The 20,919-nt window shown below is 45.5% G+C and overlaps 1 protein-coding gene across 3 annotated transcripts in view; it reads left to right on the forward strand.

Moving 5' to 3' along the window:
* Positions 1 to 20,919, forward strand: part of SLIT3 (slit guidance ligand 3) — a 481,586-nt gene that overhangs the window by 437,509 nt on the left and 23,158 nt on the right. For all 3 annotated transcript variants that reach the window (XM_063413913.1, XM_063413912.1, XM_063413914.1), the window contains 4 exons: positions 9,528 to 9,621; positions 14,443 to 14,580; positions 19,332 to 19,572; positions 20,544 to 20,674. In XM_063413913.1, the coding sequence (XP_063269983.1) occupies positions 9,528 to 9,621; positions 14,443 to 14,580; positions 19,332 to 19,572; positions 20,544 to 20,674 (604 nt within the window). The remainder of the gene's footprint in view (positions 1 to 9,527; positions 9,622 to 14,442; positions 14,581 to 19,331; positions 19,573 to 20,543; positions 20,675 to 20,919) is intronic.

Below are 20,919 nucleotides of genomic sequence, written 5' to 3' on the forward strand. Positions count from 1 at the left end.
CAGAAATTGTAGGTGATTTCTCTTTATGTTGTACCCAAGTATTATCCTTAGTTCTGTTGTTAACAAGTAGTAGACAGTTTAAACTTTTTTTTTTGCTTTTTTTCCCTCACCAACGCTTGTATGGAAAATAAAAATTTCTTTGGAAGGTTGACTGGCTGGGTTTTGTGGCTGAACAAATCCAGACCACCCATTTTTATCAGTGCAATTATGCAAGAGTTGTTGTTTCTCGTACAAATGGGATTTCTCAGCTGTAGTTAACCCCACGTTGAGTCAGGAGTGGTCTGTGTTGCACTGGAGCTGTTTCTGCACTGATAGCCTGGGGTGTTTGCAGTAACCTGAGCTTAGAGGTGCCCAGCTCAGTTATTGCAGACTCCTGCTTTTCTCCCCTGCCAAGCAGGGAGCCTGAATCCCTCATCACTGCTGTGCTCTTGGATGCCACAATGCTGGTAACACTGCAGCGATGTTTCAGTAAACTCTGCATTTATGGAACAAATGTATGCTGTAAAAACCAGTCTGAATGCAGGGAGGAAGATCCAAGACTGTGTATGTGTGTTGTTCTGTAAGAAATAGTTAGAGTCCCCCTTGGCTTAGTTGAGTAATGGTTAAATCATGATAGTAAATCTTATGTTCCTAAATGAAATACAAATTAAAAATGAATGTGTTGAAAATGTTGACTATTGACAGAGCCACAGAATCCAGGCTTTGGTTTTTTCCATACCTTAGTGTTATCCTGCTCTATCTGCTGTCTGCCTGGTTTTACTTGTTATAGCCTTTTTAGGGAACAATATCCCAAATTGTGATGCATGAATTCTGCTTTCATTGGCTGGAAAAATGAAGGCCAAAAATCTTTCTTCAATTAATAAGATTTTGCAGTGTTTTCTTTTAAAATTCTTTGACAGTCTTTCCCCCGACTCAGAGTAGATGAAAAATGGCCAATTTGTTAAGTGACTGCTGAGGAAGGAATTTCCCACACTCCAGCCCCATTTCACTTTCATTTAAAAAAAGAAAAAAACCCACACCAAAAAGCAGCCCACACTCACACAATAACCTCCTTCCTAGTTCTTTTCCATCTTTTAACTTTAAAACAATGTGGAATTACAAATGGATTCCATGAAGTAGTAAATGCAAGTGAAAGAAGACAAAGCTGAGTGGAGGCAGACTGCTGAATGCCATAAAAAAGCTTCAAACCCATACCCACCATCACCAGGTTTCCTCACCATTCTTAAAATCAATATTTGCAATATTTGTTGCCTGTATTTAAATAACCAAACCGACACTCATGCCATGTAGCAGAGTCCTGATGGCTTTACTTGTCAGCTGATGTCTTACTTGTCCTCTGCCCAACGGGTTATTTTAATCCTGAAGCTAAATTATAAACATGTAATTCCTCCAGGACAATCACGTACCCAAATCCTGGCAGCTCTGAGGAGTCTGGGGCTGGTTTATGACCTGCTTGGACTTTTGGTGGTTTACAGCTCCTCCTTACAGTTTTGTAGGCTCTCCTTCCCTTCAAAAAGAAACATTCATTGGGACATCAAAAGAGAAGGATACATGCTAGATCAGCCACCCTGGCTCTTGTCTTTTTTGTATTTTCCTAATCTCTGCCTTTCTGGCCTGTCTCCAGCTATTGATACAAACATTTTGTTCTCCTTTTAGCTTTGTGGTGTAGGAATATCAGGCAAAATTCAGAGAGCTTTTCCCTTCCATTCCTTTTTCTTGGTCACTGCTGTTACAGACCTCCTTCAGACCATCATAGTCCTAGACTCAAACACAGAATCTCATCCCTCCAAAGATATCCTGTCCTCTTCCTCGCTGCCCTCTGTGCCTGCACATGAAGAGGGGTCCAGACACAGAGAGGAGCAAATGGGCTGCACCAAACATGCCCTGGGTGCTCTGAATGCTTTGGTGTTTTGCCTGCTGGTTTATTTGGTTTTGTTGTTTGAAAATTTTCCTCCTCCTGTCTGATTTTAGCAGAGGCAGAAATATGTAGCACTTACACACACACACACACACACACACAAAAAAAAAAAAAAAAAAAAAAAAAAAAAAAAAAAAAAAAAAAAAACACACCAGAAAATATATTCCTATTTGCCAAAGATCCTAAAAAGCTCAACAATGCCCATACCTCTTTGTTCTGACACATTTTAAAAAAAATTAGTGGTTTCCACTACTGAAAATAGATCTTTACTAAAATACACAGTAACCCATGGCAGAGAGAGGGCAGGAGCAAGTGATTTAAAATAGTTTTCTTCCCTGGGAAAAAGCTGCAAGCTTTTGTATCACTGGAAAAAAAATCTTTCTCAAAATAAATAATAATAAAATAAAGCTAGGAGCTATTTCTGGTTTGATGTGTTTGGAAGAGTAGGCTAAGATCTGTTTTACCTTAGGGGACCTTGTGGTGTCCTGTGGTAGATGGTGTCTGAGAGTTTTGCAGCTCTGCTACTTTTAGAGCCCAGTTCCCTGTTAGTGATGATGGGCCCTTTCCTGGAGTGTCCCATTGTGGTGGCTGTGTCTGGCCAAAGCCGAGCACCCACTGCAGCCAGGCAGCTCCAGGGAGAGCTGGGAGGGGCTGGCACTGCCTGCTGGGGCCCTCCCATCGCTGACTGGTGTGGCACCCCTGTGACATGCGTGTGGCACCCATGTAACACCTGTGTGGCACCCGTGTGGCTCTGTCCCTGAGCCAGCCAGTGACCCCTGGACAGGCTGAGGAGCCCTCCCATCTCTGACTGAAGTGACACCCATGTGACACCCATGTGGCACTGATTTGACACCCATGTGGCACCCATGTGACACCCATGTGGCTCTGTCCTTGAGCCAGCCAGTGACCCCTGGACAGGCTGAGGAGCCCTCCCATCTCTGACTGAAGTGACACCCATGTGACACCCATGTGGCACTGATTTGACACCCATGTGGCACCCATGTGACACCCATGTGGCTCTGTCCTTGAGCCAGCCAGTGACCCCTGGACAGGCTGAGGAGCCTTCCCATTGCTGAATGGTGTGACACCCATGTGGCACCTGTGTGACACCCATGTGGCTCTGTCCCTGAGCCCCCCAGTGACCCCTGGACAGACTGAGGAGCCCTCCTGTCTCTGACTGAAGTGACACCCATGTGACACCCATGTGGCTCTGTCCCTGAGCCAGCTAGTGACCCCTGGGCAGGCTGAGGTGGATCATGGCTCTGAAGCTGCTTTGCCCCCCCCCCCCCAGTTTTTGCTACAGGTTCCCCAGGGATCTGGACTGCCCAATAAATGCTGAAGGCTTAAACAAGTACTTAGATATCAACTCCTTTTAAATTTTGGAATTTCAGCCATAATTTCCTCAAAACAGAGCAAATTGTGGTCAGACTTCAGTGTGTTTTCTTCCTTTTTATTTGAAGGAGTTCTGCCTTACACGGAAGTTTCTCAATTTTAGTTACTTGGCAGATGTCTACTTGCTTTCTGCATGAAATACAAAAAGGCACCCACATTTCCCAGTTGTGTAAGTAGGAATGAGAAGTGCTGGAAGACCTGCAAGGTTTGGGCTTTGTTCAAGAGGCTAAGCCCTGTTTCATGAAGAGAGAACCACATGTCACTGCTATCAGATTGGACTCTTATCTGATTGTTCTGGGAGGAAATAGCACAGCAACTGGCAGTGCTGCAGCCTGTGGTCAGCCTCAGTGTGGGTGTCCTGCTATGCTGGAGCATCAGCTCCAGGATCTCCTCTGGTCAAACTCGCATCTGTAAAATGTAAAGTGTCGTGTTTGTGGAATAACAGACACCAGAGGACTCCTCCTTGTTCATCAGGATACAGCGTGTCTGTAAGAAAGTGGAGTGTCAGCTCCTGCTGTCCTTTAGGATGAGCAGAGTGAATTCATCCTCAAATGGGGTGTGAGAGTTGTTAAATCCAGTCTGTCAAGAAACACAGTGGGAAACAAGGAAATCAGTGAGCTCCTGAAGAGCTGTGTGCCATGAAGGGACCCAGGCTGGAGCAGTTCTTGGAGAGCTGCAGCCTGAGGGAAGGAGCCACGTTAAGGAGTCCATGAGGGCTGTATCCCATGGGAGTTCTGGAGCAGGGAGCAGAGGCAGCAGTGCTGGAGACAAAGCATTTTTAACAGGCTCCAGCCCCCATTGCCCACCCCCTGCTCAGACCAGCAGGAATCCACAGCGTGTCCAGTGCCCTCCCTGCCAGCCCAGGAAGGACATCTCAGGCAAGGTGTGGCATCTCAGGTGGGACTTGCTGCGTGTGTGAGTAACTGAACTGATCCTCAGCTGATCCCAAACAACTGGAAGACATCCATATGACAAATACAGCTCCAAAATGTAGGGTGTCCAGCAAAACTAAGATCTTTTCCAGACACAGTGGTTCTGAGGAATAGAGCTTTAGGCAGGTCACCACCCTGTAGGGGCACTGGAAATTGTCTGGTTCAGTTAATGTTTCACACACTGTGTTGTGTGGCATTTGGGATGCTGAATATGGTTTTTCATACTTCAGCAGTGCATAGAACACATTCCTCCCTCAAGATTCTGAAGTAGTGAAAGGATCATTATTTCCCTGTCCAGATCTGGTTTTACCCATTCTCCCTTTGTTGAACCTTAATGTTAGGGAGAATTGCTCCTTGAATTTGAAAAACAAGCCACTGTGGGAATCCCAGTGTGGAATCAAACTTGAGGGTTCCCACTTACCAGGTCAAAACCTGGTAAAACATGGGAGTTTTTAACAACTGAGACAGGATAAAAAGCATAAAGTAACTCTTTACCTGCAAAGTATTGTGGGCAGTGTTTGTCAAGCAAGAGCAAACTTCAGTGATCATGCAGAATTTGCTCTGCTACAGTGCATTTCAGGTGATTTCTTGCATGTTTTTGAATCTAACACAATAGCATTTGCTGCTGAAGGATTTTCACAGAGTTTCTCATTTATTCATTGCAAGTTGAAATAGTTTGGAAGCAAAAAATTCATTTTTTGTATTTTCTTAGATAAGCCTCAAATCCTTTTCATCAAACATCAACAACATTCTTTACTGAATTACTTCCTGTCTGTTCCACCCAACCATTTGTAGGTTCAGTGTTCTGAAACTTCCAATTGACACTGATTTCTTTTTAATGACTGAACAGAGAGAAGGGGAAAACAAAACACAGCAAACATTTCTTCCAATACAATTTATTAGATATAAAATGAGTAATCTCCTATGAGAAAAACAGCAGAGTGTTTTTTATTAGCAGCAAAGGGACGAGTTCCATTCGGGCTTACCTGGCAGAATTCAGAATGTTGCAACACACTATTTAACCACTCACCCTGTGCAGCCTGGAAGGGTTTCCATGCTGTGGATACAGGCCAGCCTTTCTCCATCCTTTCTTTGCCATAAGCACGTTCCTTTTCTCAAGTAATATTGTGAAATTCTCCACAGCATATTTACTGCCAGTCCTGCAGGCCCTACTAAAGCTTCTCTTGCATTAAGGAGGGAGATACTGTCTGTGTTGTTTTGTCAGTATATTACAACAAAGTATCACCCAGCTGACACATGGAACAAAAGAAGAATCCTTGAACTCATTGGTTGCAAATTGGTGCTCTACATTGTCTCTTCAGAACTGCAGTTTCACTTAAAGATAAATAAGTAAAATACTTTTACTGCATCCAGCTTCTCTTTTACTGATTAGGGAGGAATAGTGTAGCTTGGATCCTGGTTTTAAAAGTCTAATGGGGCATGAAATAAATAGCTCTCATGACAGCACAGAACGGAAAAAAGATAGATGATTATTAAACTGTGTGTAAAAGTCATCTTTATTGCCCTATTGTTGTTTTGGCTTCGTTCTGAGACATGGGGAAGGCCACAGAAAAGCCTAAGCGTGTTTCTTGGCAGCTCTTCATAAGCAGTGAGCCCTGTGGAAAGCCCCGTGAAATTCATGATTCTGTTGAAAAATAAGACTAGGGAAATGTTGCAAGAGGAAAAAAAAAAAAATCTTTGTTTTTTTAAGACAATGCCAGTGAAGGGGACAAGGGAGGTGGTGTTGAAGGAGAAACATACCTTGGCTATTGCTCGGGGATTTTTTTCTCTCTGTTTTTTTTTCCTTTTTCTTTTTTTTTTTTCGTGAGTCAGCAGCAAAGAGAGATCCACCTGTTAGAGTTCCACCTGTCATTATAACTTGGTTCTAATGTGAAAACTGCAATATTTTGTGGTATATCAGGCTGCTCTCTTCATCTCTCCAGCATCTGCTTGCATGTTACCTATTCTCTTCAGCTTTGATTGGAGAGAGTAAGTGTGCCTTGGTGGAACAAAAAGCATTATTTGGGATGAAAAGAGTAGTTTAATGGATTAGAAAAGAAATGTAGCTGTGGTTTTCTGTCCATTTTATAGAAGCACTTCAGAAACCTGTGAGTACCCAAATTGGAGCTGTGATTTGAGAACATGTAGGAGAGAGGAAAATGGGGAGCTTGGATGGTTTTCTATACTTGAGAAAGCCTAACACTGAAGTTTTCTCTTGTTTGAGCATGATCAAATATCTCCACAAAGAGAATCAGTGCTGCTAGGAGTTGGCCTAAGATGAATGTCCGGTTTGTTTTTAGGTTCACATAACTATCCAGTGAGAAATTTGGACTAGACCTTTAATTGCTGCACAGAGAAGCAGCCCTGTGTCACTCCAAAAAAAGAAAAAAAGAGGATCACATTTTTCCTCTGATACTGACATTAAAGCGACCAATCATTATTGTGCTCTCAGGTCTGAGGGCAGATTTTTTGGCCCAGATATTTTCTGAGTGAATAAAATATGAGAAAGACATTGTGTAGCTGGTGCCTTGGGTTTTGTTTTTCAAAAAGTGTTTTATTTCCCTGGCATGCTTTCTGCAGCATCCACTGAACATTGGTGGGGCCTGAAATAATGAGCAAGAGGTATTTTCTTTCTGAGATGAGGCTGCTCTAGTTGCAAGGCATTCCCAAGTGAGCTCCCTAATGAGTGATAGATGGGAAAAATAACAGGAAGGATCCTTAAATGTTCCAAGTTTTGCATGAAAAATATCATTTTTTTGGATGCTGTGTTTGGTACCTAGCCTAGAATTCTCCTGCATTGTGATAGTGGTATCTTCAGAATGACACAGTGAGTCATAATATTTGACATTTGGGGAGATTTTTACTGGATCTCTAAGCACTTGTCAAGACTGTTCAGAAGAATACTTAAAGAAGAATTATGATTTCCTTTGAGAGTTTTGATAGTGTTCATATTTTTTAAAGCCTGTTTCCTTTGCTTCAAAACAAAACAAAAGAAAAAATAGAAACTTCAAAAGTATGAATTGACCATTTTTAGTGAAAGGATAGTTGAAGGCATCTATCCACACTCTCTTCAGTTATTAGATGGTCTTCCAAAATTATTTCCAGCTTTAGCTCATTTGAGCTCTCTTAATGTCACCAGCCAGTTCATTTCTGTGATGTTTATTTTCACATAAGATCCATAGCACACAAGGGACATGGGGAATATCAAGATGACAGACTGGCAGTTCTCCAAGCACTGTAGCAGGGTCTGACCTGCTCATGTTCAGGCTGCCCCAAGGCTGAGAGAGTGCCTTGCTGGTTTTGGGGAGGGTTGGTGGCCTGTGCATTTGGGGATAGCAGTAAACAGACCTATCACAGTTCTGCCACCTCAGAATGTGTTCACAGCTGTAAGAACTGAACATCTCTCGTTGCTTTTGAGGAGCAGCAAAGTACAGGGGCCAACCTCAAGCCCAGTGAACGTTCCCTGCTTCTCATGGATCTGCAGTGTTCAGTTTCTTTGGCATGTCCCCCTTCCTGAGCTGGATACGTTCATTATATTTCACAGGGTTTGTCTAGGACTGTGAAAAGACTTGGTAGCATTTAATAGCGGTGACCTCCTGGGATTCCTTGGCTCCAGGTGGAATTGCATGTCTTGTAGCTGTGAACAGGGAACTGCAGCTTGCCATGCCAGACTCCCCTGGTAGTGCCAAACCCAGCCCACCACAAAGTCAGGAGGGTGTGTGTGGCCCACGGGGATGGGGTTTGTGCTGGCAGTGCCCCTCCCAGGGACTGTGTTCCTGCTCTCATTTATATTTGACAGCTCTCAAAAGCAGATCCAGGACACACAGTCCACGTTTGAAACATGCAAAAACAGTTGAGTAATTTGGCAAATACATATTATACTTCCATTCTAATAGGAAGAGTCATATCAAGAGCTGTGTATCTTGTACTGGAGAGAGGCTGGACACGTGGGAGGAATAACCTGACAGAGCATTAGCACCTGGGGGAGTTAATAAACCACACCTATCAGCACCAGGGTCATCCTCAAAATTTGCTCTCAGCCAGCCACCAGATGACAGAACTGATAAAAGATAGATCGTTCTGATTTGCATTTTCCATCTGAATTTTGTAGTTTGGCTTCTGTTTTCAAGTGTTTCTCTGTATCCACTAGAGTGTAAAGAAATGTAAGGATTTTCGAAAATGGCATTTCTCCCAAGGCAGGTGGAGCTGCAGCTCCATGAAAACCTTCCAGAGCAATTCCAGCCCACCAGTGCCTCCCACATCACCCTTTTTCCCCACCATTCCCATGGCCTGTCGCTTATGTAATGGTGTATACCATGTACAGGCACTGAAAATATGTATAACCTCGAAACCCTGCAGATGTGCTCCTCTGGACAGGGGGCTTTGGGACTGCAGATTTTGGGGGGTTCCACGTTGAGATTCCCTGACCTTTGCTTTTCCTGCAAGGCTTTGGGAGGTGTGGGGTAGATTTCTGTTGGGTTCTGGGGAAGAAAGAGATTTCTGTGGTGTTTGGCTGGATCTCAGATCCTGGGGTACTGAAGTGTGACCTAATAATTTAGGACTCAGAGAAGGATTGTATTTAAATAAACTATCACAGTTTGAACATTCTACAACTATTAATTATTAAAACTTACACAAATCCAGGGAGGTTCGTGGCATGTTATACACCATACCTAGAAACAGCTGAGCTGGGCTTACATGAGGTGGGGGTTTTTCTGAAAAGACATCATCTCCTGTGAGCACAACAGAGCTAGTACTTCTCTTATAAATAGTGAATGTTCTATAATTGCATGCAGTCCTAAAGCTGGTTCCTATTATGCAGAGTCACAGAGGTTTTGGGGGGAGGGTTTGTGGGTTGTTGTTCTTTCCCAGAACGATGTCCAATCTCTTCTTTGGCAGCGTATTAACCATGGCTGAAATATGTGCCCGTGTGAAAATGTTATGGTCTAATGAGCAGCTTCACTTTTGTGTCACTTTCTTGCTTTGAAATAAGAGGTTCTGGGTCAAGAGCTGCCCATTTGATCCCTTGTCTGTCTCCAAGTGGAGTGGATACATCAGTGCTTTTTGCACCAGCCTTTCAATCCGTGTGATAGAAACAGTGTGGTCACTGTAGGTCAGAGGGGCTGATTTAATGAAGTCTCATGTGTCCTCAACAAGCAATTTTGTCACTTCCTGCTGCACTACTGAGCTGTCTCCACTTAGGGAGATTGGCCATCCCTGGCCATCATGGGTGTTCAGGATTGTTCAAGCTGTGTTACAGCTTTTGTGCTTTTCCTTTGCCTCAGGTGAACTGTGTGATGAGGTGATTAACCACTGTGTTCCTGATCTAAATCCCTGCCAACACGAGTCCAAATGTGTGCCCCTGGACAAAGGAACCAGGTAAGAGTGTGGGTGTGCTGGTCTCTACACAGAGGGCACATTCATCCATTGGCTTGACTGGGGTTGAACTGGCAATGAGTGTGGAGCAAAAATCACCAAAATTAACACAATTAATGCAAGACTATATATATTTCATTCTGTGCCACATTCTAACTTTAATGCATCCATACATACTTTCGTAGCTTTCTGTGGTTTACTTAAAAATAATGGGTGTACCCTCAGAGCAGAGGAATTATTCTGGAATAAAGCATGGCAACAGAAGAATTTATGGAACAATCACTGCAAAGCACCTTATCCTACATCTCAGGGACAGTTTCCTTTTGTGTTCCTTAGGGCACTTAGAGATTCAAGCAGTGTAACAGGAGCCTTAACAGATCCAGAGCTGGATGGCTCCAACTGAGAGCCACTTTTCTGTTGGCCTTGCTTGGCTCATCTGGGGTTTGGTGATGTCTGTGTTTGCGTTTTCCTATTGGGAATGAGTTGACTGTTTCACAGGGGCAGAAGAAAGCCTCGTGTTCTGGATGGCAGCACAGTACCTGGAGGTTTGGGCTTGGGGAGCTGTGAGGGGCACAGTGGCAGCGTAGAGGGACTGCCAGAGCAATTCAGCAAATAGAGACAGCTGAAAAGTCCAGCTCTGTGAAAAGCTTGTCAGGAGAAGATCTTTGGAGACAAATCCAAGAGGGTTCAGTGCAGAGTGAGCTGCTCTCTGCACCTTCCCCTAAGGCTGTTTGCACAGCCACAGGGCAGCCCTGGTGCTCACTGATTCCCTCCTGGGGTTCTGTCCAGCACACCCAGGAGAGGGAAGGTAGCAAGCTTTGTTCTTCCTGCTAACTTCCAGCTGGGGTCAGATTGTGTCCTGTGAAGCAAGCAGCATGTCAGAACACTGTAAACTGACACACAAGACATTTCAGGAGAGTTAAAAGGAAATGAAGCAAAATCTTCCAGAGGGTGGCTATGTCACAGGCAGCTGACAGTCAGGCAGTACAACACAAGCCTTTCTTTTGGGTGAAAAGATTCCAGACAGAAATGTTTCCCAGTCTTGAAGAAGATTAAGCTATTAAATGATTAGGATGGTTCCTGAACTGATGTGTAGGCACTGGACAAGGAGGTGTGTGCCAGTGCATAAACAGTCCCTGATGTTCTCTCCAGGTTTTGTTCCCAGTTAATCCATCATTTGCTTAATCCAGTACCTATGGTTAATTCAGTAGTACATCGTGTTCTGAGGTGAAGGCTTGTGACTCAAATTGTCTTCTTTTAAAGCATGAAGGGATGGAGACAGCTGTGGCCCTGAATGGTTTTTCCCCTTGCTGGAAGCATTGCCATATCTGCCACCCAAACAATTTGAGTAAATAAGATACTTTTTCTCACATGCTTGCTAGAAAACTGTTCTTCACAGTAGGGCCACTAACCCTTGAGGGGAGCCTAAATAACTGCTTTTAAGTATTTTTCTGCTGCTGTTTGTTGTGTTATTTGTCCTACTGTTCATAGAATGCTACAGAAAAATCCATGATTTCTTTATTCCTTCTGTCCCATTTTGCTTTCTAGCAGCCAAACTTGAGAGGTGAAGGATCCTTTAATGTAGAGATGTCCAAGCACTGCTATTTCTGTCATACTTTAGTGCCACCAAACCATTCAGAAATGAGCCCTCAGCAGTTGTGCAGTGATGTGTGGATGCTCTGGGGCACCTGAGCAGCCTTATCCCCTGATGGTGCAGGAGAATGCTCCTGCAGGAGGAGTCAGGCTCCTGTCTGTCCTCTGCCTGCTTCCTGAGGCAGGGAGTGTTCGTGGCAGGAGCCAGGCTTGTCCCTGAGCTGTTTGTGCTGTTTGTGCTCTGGGCGTGTGAGCAGGACACATCAGTCTGCCTGTCCTGCCCTCAGCTCTACTCAGTCTGCAGCTCTGCAGAGGGAAGAAAAGATGACAAAGACAGGGGAAAAAAGAAATAGGAAGCCAAGTTATTTATTGAGGTGGGGAGGGAAATTCCATTCTGGCCCTGCGATAGAAGCCATGATTCATGCCTTTAATACAACAGACTTTGAGTGCATGCAGATGCAAATCCCCTCAGATGGGCCAACAATTTAAATACCACTGGACAGGTTTTTAGGCTCTCTGTGAAACTGGGAATGTTGCCATCACTACAAGGCTGCAACAGAAAACAAGATTTCAACTGTAGTGGTGTCAGATGGTCACTGGGAAATGAGATAACTATCTAATCCTGAAAATCACTCTCTTATCAGGATCTGAACATGAAGGTTGCTTTGCCACCTTCTTTAGTGCATCAGACTTTCACTGATTGACACTCAGTCCCTTGCTGGCCCTGTGTGGAACTGGGGGATAAGGATGGACTTGCCATGCCACCACTCCCTGATGGCACACACCCTGAATTTCTAGGAGGAGCCCAGATGAGGAACTCATGGCACTGAATTTCTCACCTCCTAGACTTCAGACAGGCATTTTTGGTAGCTCCAGCCTAGATGTGACACACCAAGAGCTCAGAGAAGACTGACCCAAAAGGAATTCCATGCTTGGAAGCAAACTGGAATATTTCAGTGTGCCTTTGGCTGCACAGAGCTCTTTGCTTTTGGAGTTACATTTGCAGGTGGCTTTCCTCCCTTCCAGCTTCCACATCTTTAGTATGCTGTTACTATATAGAGGAAGAGTAGCTCTCTGTATGCCAGAAAACAAAACAAAAAAAACAGCCTTTAACACAATGAAATTACTTCCAAAAAATAACTTCAAGAAAGGAGCATGTTTTTCCATTCACTGTATTGATGTTGGAGCATGATATAAATATACTTTATTATTCCAAAGCTTGGAATTATTACCTGACAGCTTAAAATGCTGATTTAATGCAGCCCCGCAGAGAAAAGTGGTGGTTCTGTCATTACTGAGATAGCCAATACACATCATAAAATTGATGCATGGCAGCCCTGAATAAGGAACTGCACATTGTTCATTATTACATCACTTTATATTAGGACTGCAGGGATCAATAAAAAACAACAGGATTAAATGCTGCCAATTCCCCTCACAAAGTCTTTTGATTGACACTATTTCCTTGCAGGTGTGTCTGCAATGCTGCCAGAAAACGCTGCCCATTTTTTAGGGTTTGGGGCAGGAACACTTTTTGGTTTTTGCAATTTGCTCGGATTTGTCATCTCCATTATGTTAATCACAGTATTCCCTGAGCCAGCGAGGTGTAAAAAAGCAATTCACACCTGCAGAGCTGGGACATGAGCCTCCTGTGGCTGCAGAGGCTGTGATGGGGCTCTCCTGCAGGGAGTGGGGAGCGTCTGCATGCACCTCACCCTGCCCATGGACAGCCACAGGTGAGCAGGCTTTGCCCCATTCCCTCCAGGTTTAGCCAGTCCAGCCAGCTCTGACAGGGAGACTGGAGCTCACATTCTCTGTGCCTGAGCCTTGCTGTCACCCTGGCAGCCCCTCCCGGGCCACTGGCACCCACGGGACACTGTGGCATTCTGCATTGTCACCCAGCTCACTGCCCTGCCCCGGGAGCAGCCAGGAGCCTCCTGCTGTCACTCAGCACAGTGGCTGCTGCCTGGGAAGTGGAGGTGGTTTTCCCTCATCGCTCCTGCGTGTCCAGTTCCTCTGAGGAGGTTTTCCTTAAGGTGCCTCCTCCTGCACTTACCCCAGCAGGGTAAATTTACCTGCTGGCAGGGAGGAGGAGGAGGCCAGCTGAACAGATTAATGGAGCAGTAGTCTCTGTCCTGATGCCACATCCTCAGCCTTTCAATGTCTCTCCTCTTCCAGCTCTCAGTGACCAGCACGTTGGGTCCAACCACAGGCTCTAACAAGAGCACAAACCTATCTTTTATTGCTGAAATTATCTGTAGCTCTTCCCCTGATTTGGTTGAAGTGGTATGCCTTTTGTTTTCCAGATGTGCACAACATCCAGCTGGGGGGAGTAAAATGTGTTTTATGGACTAAAGAGTGTTCCTGACTAAACATGGTCTACAATATAGATTAAAAGAAAAAAAAAGAAAAAAAAGGCTGTTTAGCAATCCCAAAAGATCTGATCCAAGTCAAAGACTTTGGGATGCATTTTCTATTGTCAGGTTATAAACTTCTGCAAGACTTATAAATAGAAATGCTGATGCAGCCTTCATACAGCAAACTTGAGAACTGTATAAAATAAAACCAACAGGCAATGTCTGCAGGTTTGGGTACACCCCACTGTGGTCCATCCCACAGTGTCACCCCGCAGCAGAAGGTGCAGTGCCACCATGGCAAAGGACACACTGCAAAGACAACTTCCCATTGTTGCAGCAGCATTTTGACTCACAAAAGAATGGAAAGCAGGTGGTGGTCTCAAAACTTGGTCTTTCTCTTTGAATTTGGTGAGGTTTATGGCTTGTTTACAGATTGTTTTAATTTGGAAGGTGGAGCCTCCCTTCCTGTACTCCATGAAGCTGCACAGAGCCAAGCTCAGACACCCAGCAGAGTGCAGGCACTGACAAAATCATACTCTGGGCATCAGAGCCACTGCCCTTGCAGAATATTGCCCCTTGTTCTGTAAGGCTGGGGAGGGCATTGTCACCTTTGGCACAGTTGGGAGTCTGCCAGGTGATCACCCCTCTGCACAGACTCTGCTGGAGGATGGTGGGGCTTTGCTGCACCTGAATCCCAGCAGGTTGCAGAACCTCAGTGCAGCCAGCTGGGAGGGACCTGAGCCTTTCTGACAGCAGGAGCTGCGCTCGGTGCTGCAGCAATAATTGAAACATTTCCCCACCCCAATTGCACAGGTTGAGTGTGGGCTGCCGTGTGAGTGCTGGAAGGGCATTAACAGGGGTGTTGCTGTTCCAGGTGCGAGTGCCTGCCGGGGTACAGCGGCAAGCACTGCGAGGTGGACGACGACGACTGCGTGGGCCACAGGTGCCGGCACGGGGCCGCCTGCGTGGACGCGGTCAATGGCTACACCTGCGTGTGCCCGCAGGGCTTCAGGTACGGCGGGCTGGGCAGGGCCTCCTCAGCCCCTGCCACGGGGTCCTCTTGTTACAAATGTATCGAAAACCAGGCCGAAAATCCAAAGGTGTTAAAACAAAAAGGCCAGTCATTTATTGATACAAATGGCTCCAGGCGCTGGAGCTGAGCTGGTCCCAGCCTCTCAAGCAAGCCAGAGCAAACACCAACACGGGCCACCCCTCAGAGGGTGTTCATGAGGGAGAAGTGCCTTTCTGAGGGCGGTCAGTCCCTTTTATAGCTTCAGTCTCCTCAGCGATTGGTTCATTTTGGGTCCTCCACGTGATTGGTGCCTTTCCTCAGCTCTCATTGGCCTTTGCTGGCTCTACACCAATCATTTTTTCCTGCTGGAGCGTGTTTGGTTGGTTGTATTTACCAATGAGAGCTCCAAGTTTCAATCCCTGAGTTTGCTTGAGGAAACCATCTTCTCTCTCATAGGTTTATTTTCTTGGCAAGCCCTTGGCTATTGAAACATCGCATAACCACAACCTCACAAAGGTTTCCATATCTACTCAAAACTATACATATCAACTCTAACTCTTAAACAAACACTTTCACAACATTGTAACAGTAACAATTCGTAACCGCACACAGCCACAAGAACTTCTTGAAAACATACTTAGTGACATATTGGAATGAAATTTATAGGATACATACTTACACACTTAATATACTTATACTATTAGTAAAAAGGGTTTTACCCTCTGTACCATAACACTCTGGCACCCTATGCCGGTGGGTGCCTCAGGACACTCCCTGCAGCGGCTTTCAATGGGTTAACAGGACACAGGGCTGGCGATTCCTGCTTGCAAAGCAGCGATTTTGGGGCAGTGCTGTGCGAGTGTGCCTGCCCCGGCCATCCCTGCACACGCTGAGCACACCAGCTGATACAGTACAGAGATAAACCCTGCATGTGCAGAGTGGGCAGAGGAGAATAAAACTGCCCTTAGGAACCCTCACAACTGGCTGCAAGGAAAACGTGAGCCTGAAGATTTTGTGGCAGTGTCTCTGTGCCTCTTGGACGAGCTCAGTATGATTCAGGCTGTAAATTTCCAGCCTCTCATTCTGACAGCTGCCAATATATCTGACTCCTGGAAATCTCTCTGTCTGTCAAAGATAAGTGTGCTCCTCCAAATGGATTCACTAATCATTGCCTGGGGCTGGAGACTGGCTTCCTTCCAGCTAAACCTTTTCTGTGTTTGAAATACACACATGAGACAAAGAAGGAGTACCTGGAAAGATCAGTCTTGACAGAGCAGAAATTGCATGAACACTTATAAATCATCTTCCCTTCTTTGTATCTGCAACTGTTTTCATTCTTCTTGCTTTCATCCTTGCTGGTTTGGGGTTTTTCTCCTTCCCTCTCAACACACATTTCTGTTGCAAAGCAGACAGCCTTCCCTGAATAGGCATTGATATATAACATGATGTCAGCCCATGGTTTCACAGACTCAGACTTGTTATTTACAAGGTATCAGATATCCTCTGAATTTCCAATTCACAGCCTTCTCTCCATGTTTCACTCTCTGCTTCAGTCCATTTGGTGGCCTTAGGGATGTTGCAGATTGGTGACTGGTAAGGCTAACGTGACTGTGGGATGTAAATCCTCAGTGTTACCTAATTGTTAGAGTTGAGAAATGGGATTGCAAAGCCAGTTCTGGAGTCAGGAGTAACTCAAGGCTGTCATCAGATGGGACTGATGGGGAGACTTTTGCTGCAGGTCCCCTGATTTTTTAAGGCCTGTAAGCACTAGGCAGTGATGAATGTGTGGGGTTTTTTTCTGGGAAAGCAGAGTCACAGTGTTTGTCAGAGATGTTCTGAGTTGACACAGATGGGTGGAGCAGCAGGGGTAGGTGGGAGACTGGTCTGATCCCTTGCCATGTACCAAAGAGCTCTGCTGGGAATTTAGGCAGTGCCCCAGGTTGTCTGGTCTCACACCAGGGACATCAAGAGCAGAACCTGCAACAGTCCAGTCTTCTCTCTTGATCAAATGAGGGGGTCTCATCCCACTAACAGTTCTCCAAAGAGAGGAAGCATTTTTCTGCACTAAGCTCCAAAACTCACCTACCAGCTTAGACAGCACCTCACAGCCCAAGGCAGCCATGGGCAAGCAAAGTAATTCCAGTGCCTGCCAACAGCACAGCCAGGATTAACTTGAATTCTCCTGTTTGCTTTCTTTTTTTCACTAGTCCGTGGCACTTCCCTGAGTTTCATGTGCAAGATGCAAGGAAGACAAGGGTCTTTGGGGAGAAAAACCTCACACTGAGCACTACCACACTCCCTCTGCCAAGGCAGACTGCAGGATGGAGCCCCATGTGTTCTCCATGCAGAATAGCCTCTGATCTTGTTTGATTTCAGGATTAAAATTCTGCTAACAAAATATGATCCCAAGCCTTCTGTAGTTTAAAGGCCCACTGCTCTGAAGGGGGTTCTGAGGTTTGGGTTTTTTCCTGTTAAGATTACAAATGCAAATATGGTTATTGACAGAGTTCAGCCTTCTGATGTTCAGGGTTACAGACTCCCCTGTCCTTGGGCTGCCTTGGGCACACTGATGTGTGGCAAGGAGATAACTCTGCAAGTGTTTGAAGGCTGCAGGTGTTGATGAAAAGGAGAGAACACAAGGGGTAGTCTGACAAAGGTAACTAGGGGACCTAAGATGATGATTAATAAAGTTTTTTGGCAAAGTATCAGGAATCATTTCCCAGCAGTGACTTTGCAGAGTGCTCTCCCAATTATATGGAGCTTATGCTGTTGTAATAAATGCACAGACCTGTAATGATTTTATGGTTGTCACTACATTGTGTGTCAAAGCCATTTGGAGCCACACATTCAAAAGATGTTACAACTTACATCCTCACCCAGCTGAACAAGTGGCACATGGGTAATTCTGAACAGTGTAGGTAGGGCCTCATGCACAGTGAGGCTCTGGTGACAGCCCCAAAAGTCAATAGTGCCACCATGCATCTCCCTCTTCATCATTTCCCATTCACTGGTCAGGTGTAGTTGTGCTCCTTCCAGCACCTTTCCTTAGCGTTCACCAACTTCTCCCAACTGCAGAATATGCTTTCCTCCTGAAAAGTTTTCAGTGTTTTCTTCCCAAAATAGCACTCATTTGCCCCCTGCAGATGAAAGCATTTTAGAGAATTTGTTAGCCCTGCTGAATAAACCCCAAGTTCTCAAAGCTTCCCTCCAGCAATCAGCCTCACAGTAGTGTTGCCTGATAAATGCAGCTCTGGTGGGGAAGCACACATTAAGCTGCAGGGCCTGATGGAAGCACTGCTCCTCTGTGGTGCTGATGCTTCTGAGTTCTCCACTGGGACAGATTGCTGCAAGGAACTCGCAGTGATTATTTAAATAAATGAGATTGTACCAGGCAGAGTGGACTTGGTCAGGCTGTGGAAGTCAGGCCGTGTTCTACATTCCACTGCCAGGGAAATAAATTCCATTAATTATTTCTAAATATATACTTTTAAAAAATGTTTAAAATTAGAAAGGAAAAGCCTTGAGAGATACTGTCACTAATGTAATTTCTAGGTGCCAGTATCAGGAGAGCTGCCCTGGTAAAGCCACGCACCAGAGGGGTTTCACAGCAAGCCAGGCTGTGCAGGAGCCACACCAGGAGCTTGGGGACTCTTTCAGAGCAGCACTAAGCACAGACACTCTGGCTTCTTCCAACATTTGCTTTCTGTTAGTGGAGGCTGTTGTGGGTCACATGGATTTTTTTATTATGATTATTTTTAACGCCCAAAAAATTAAAATTATATACCCTGACTTTTCCTTCTGTTTTCTACTTGCTGTCAAAGACAACACAAAACAATGGGCACTAGGTAGAAAGAAGCTCACAGGCTGGGTGAGCAGTGCTCTGTTGTGCTGGTACCTCTGGAAAGAAGTTCCCTTGTTTGCCACTTACAAAAGCAGAGTAGACTCAAATCACAGATCTAGGATGGGGAGATCTCAGGTCTGGGCTTAAATGGCTCACAGATTTCACTGGGAACCTCTGCAGAGCACAGTGTGGGTGGAAGCTGTTCCAGCCAGGCTGCAGTGCCTTGCAGAGCTGGAGAAGCAGTGCAAAGGGCAGGACAGGCTGCTCTCAGTGCCTGCTGTTCACATCCAGCACAGGGTTCCTGCCAGCACTCAGCTGGGCTCCTTTCACAGCAGCAGGCACACGCTGGCTGGACCGCAGAGCTGCTACTCCAAAGCAGAATGGCAGTGATGCCCTAGGATTTTAGCTGTTATATTTTTCAGATCCTGTGCTGCTTTGGTGTATAACTCTAAAACTCCATAGCCTGTCAGCTGCTGTTGTCCCATTTCATTCAGACAAAACAATTCCTCTCTAGGCCTGAAACTCAAGGACACCTCACTGTCTCTGGCCCTGAGAGATGTAAACAGCAGTGAATTGTCAGGGGGGGACAGAGTAAATTACTTCATTACCTGAAACTGTAATTGGAGGATTAACCCCTGATATGTAAATGAACCAAATTATAACTGTAGGAAAAACTTGCGACCATCATACACCTTGGGTCACCAGAAAATGATGCCTTGGAGGGGCTACCTCTAACCTCAAAGAGGTTAGACAAGATTAAGAGAATAAAAATTGATATTTATTGAAGGCTTTGAAAAACACCCGCTTCTATTCTCTTAAGCCTCTGTTTGAGGTAGCCTATCCAAGGCATCAGCAGCACTGAAATAGCAAAGAGAGACCGGTGGTGACTGTTTGCTTGTTTGCCTTGCAGTGGGCTGTTCTGCGAGACTCCACCGCCCATGGTGCTGCTGCAGACCAGCCCGTGTGACAACTACGAGTGCCAGCACGGCGCGCAGTGCATCGTGGCACAGCACGAGCCTGTGTGCCGCTGCCTGGCCGGCTTCGCGGGGCAGCGCTGCGAGAAGCTCATCACCGTCAACTTCGTGGGCAAGGACTCCTACGTGGAGCTGCCCCCCGCCAAAATCCGCCCTCAGGCCAACATCTCCCTGCAGGTTTGTGCCGCGCTGCTCTGAGCAGGAGCGCCTGTAACATGAGCGTGTCTCAGGCTGGCAGAACTCCGGGCTGCTGGCCAAAACCTTGGGGAAATCGGTCCCTTTGTGAGCCACCTGCCCGCTCTGAAATCACTGATGTGTGGAGGAGCGACTGAGGCACCAGTGCACCTTGGTGGGCACACATCCAGCCTCCAGAATCTCTCCACACTGATCCCCAGACTGGCAACACAGCTGGGTGTCGCTGTTAGCCTCGCTCGAATAAACACAGAGTCAGAATTTGGGAGAGCAGCAGCAGCAGAGAAGAATCTCCCCCTTTGTTTATTACTTCCTATTATATACTGTTTGAAAGGTGACCATGGATTAGAGGGTGGTATTCCCACCTCTCAACCACATTGGTCAAAGGGACTGTCCCACAACCTTTCCTCTCCTTGGAGAAGAATGTGAAAACAATGGTAATATTTACAATTCACAATCTCCTGTTTGCTTCACAGAGCATGAGAGGTTAAAACTTCTACTTTAATATGAACTAGGAGAATTTCATGGTGACAACCAGGGATGATTCAGGAATTCCCCATGTCTTCCTGCAGATTCACAGCATTGTGTTTCATCCTGTACAACTTGCTGTGTACTGTCATGATGCTTCTTCAAACAGGGTGCTCTGAATGGCATCTCTGGACAGTATTTTGCTCATTCAGCAGACAAAAGGCCTGGGATTTTGTTACAGGCCTAAGGTTCAGAAAACAACTGAAAACTGGTTCTCATGTGAAATGGGAAGTTGGCCTTTGTGTGTGAGCTCACCCGAGCGTACCCAGACCTTTCAGTGCCTCCTGGCTCTTGCTCTCATTGCTGCTCATATATATGATATATTAAAGTATATTTGAATTGCATATATTGGTTTGATTTTAAATATAGGTTTATTTCTTTTATTAACCATTGTCAAGCAACCTGACGTGGTTATGAATGTTTCACAGGTAGCCACGGACAAGGACAATGGCATCTTACTGTACAAAGGTGACAATGATCCTTTGGCTCTGGAGCTGTACCAAGGACACGTGAGGCTCATCTATGACACCCTGAACTCCCCACCTACCACAGTGTACAGGTAAGGGGCTAAGCTCTGCCAAGACAGTTGACTTCTCAAACTGGTTTTTCTAAGCAATGTGCACTGGAGACAAATCTTTTATTTTACCTCAAGGTATCTCTTTTATGCATGCAATTAGATGAGGAAGTCAGAATAAAGACATAGCTAGAGGCTGAATGGGTAAAAATTGACATTTATTGGCAATACCAGTGATGCCGTGTCCTCCTGTAATTGTAGAAAAATGCATTTTCCAATCTGCTGTAAAG

The sequence above is a fragment of the Prinia subflava genome, chromosome 16, assembly GCF_021018805.1.
Source record: "Prinia subflava isolate CZ2003 ecotype Zambia chromosome 16, Cam_Psub_1.2, whole genome shotgun sequence".
Lineage (NCBI taxonomy): Eukaryota > Metazoa > Chordata > Aves > Passeriformes > Cisticolidae > Prinia > Prinia subflava.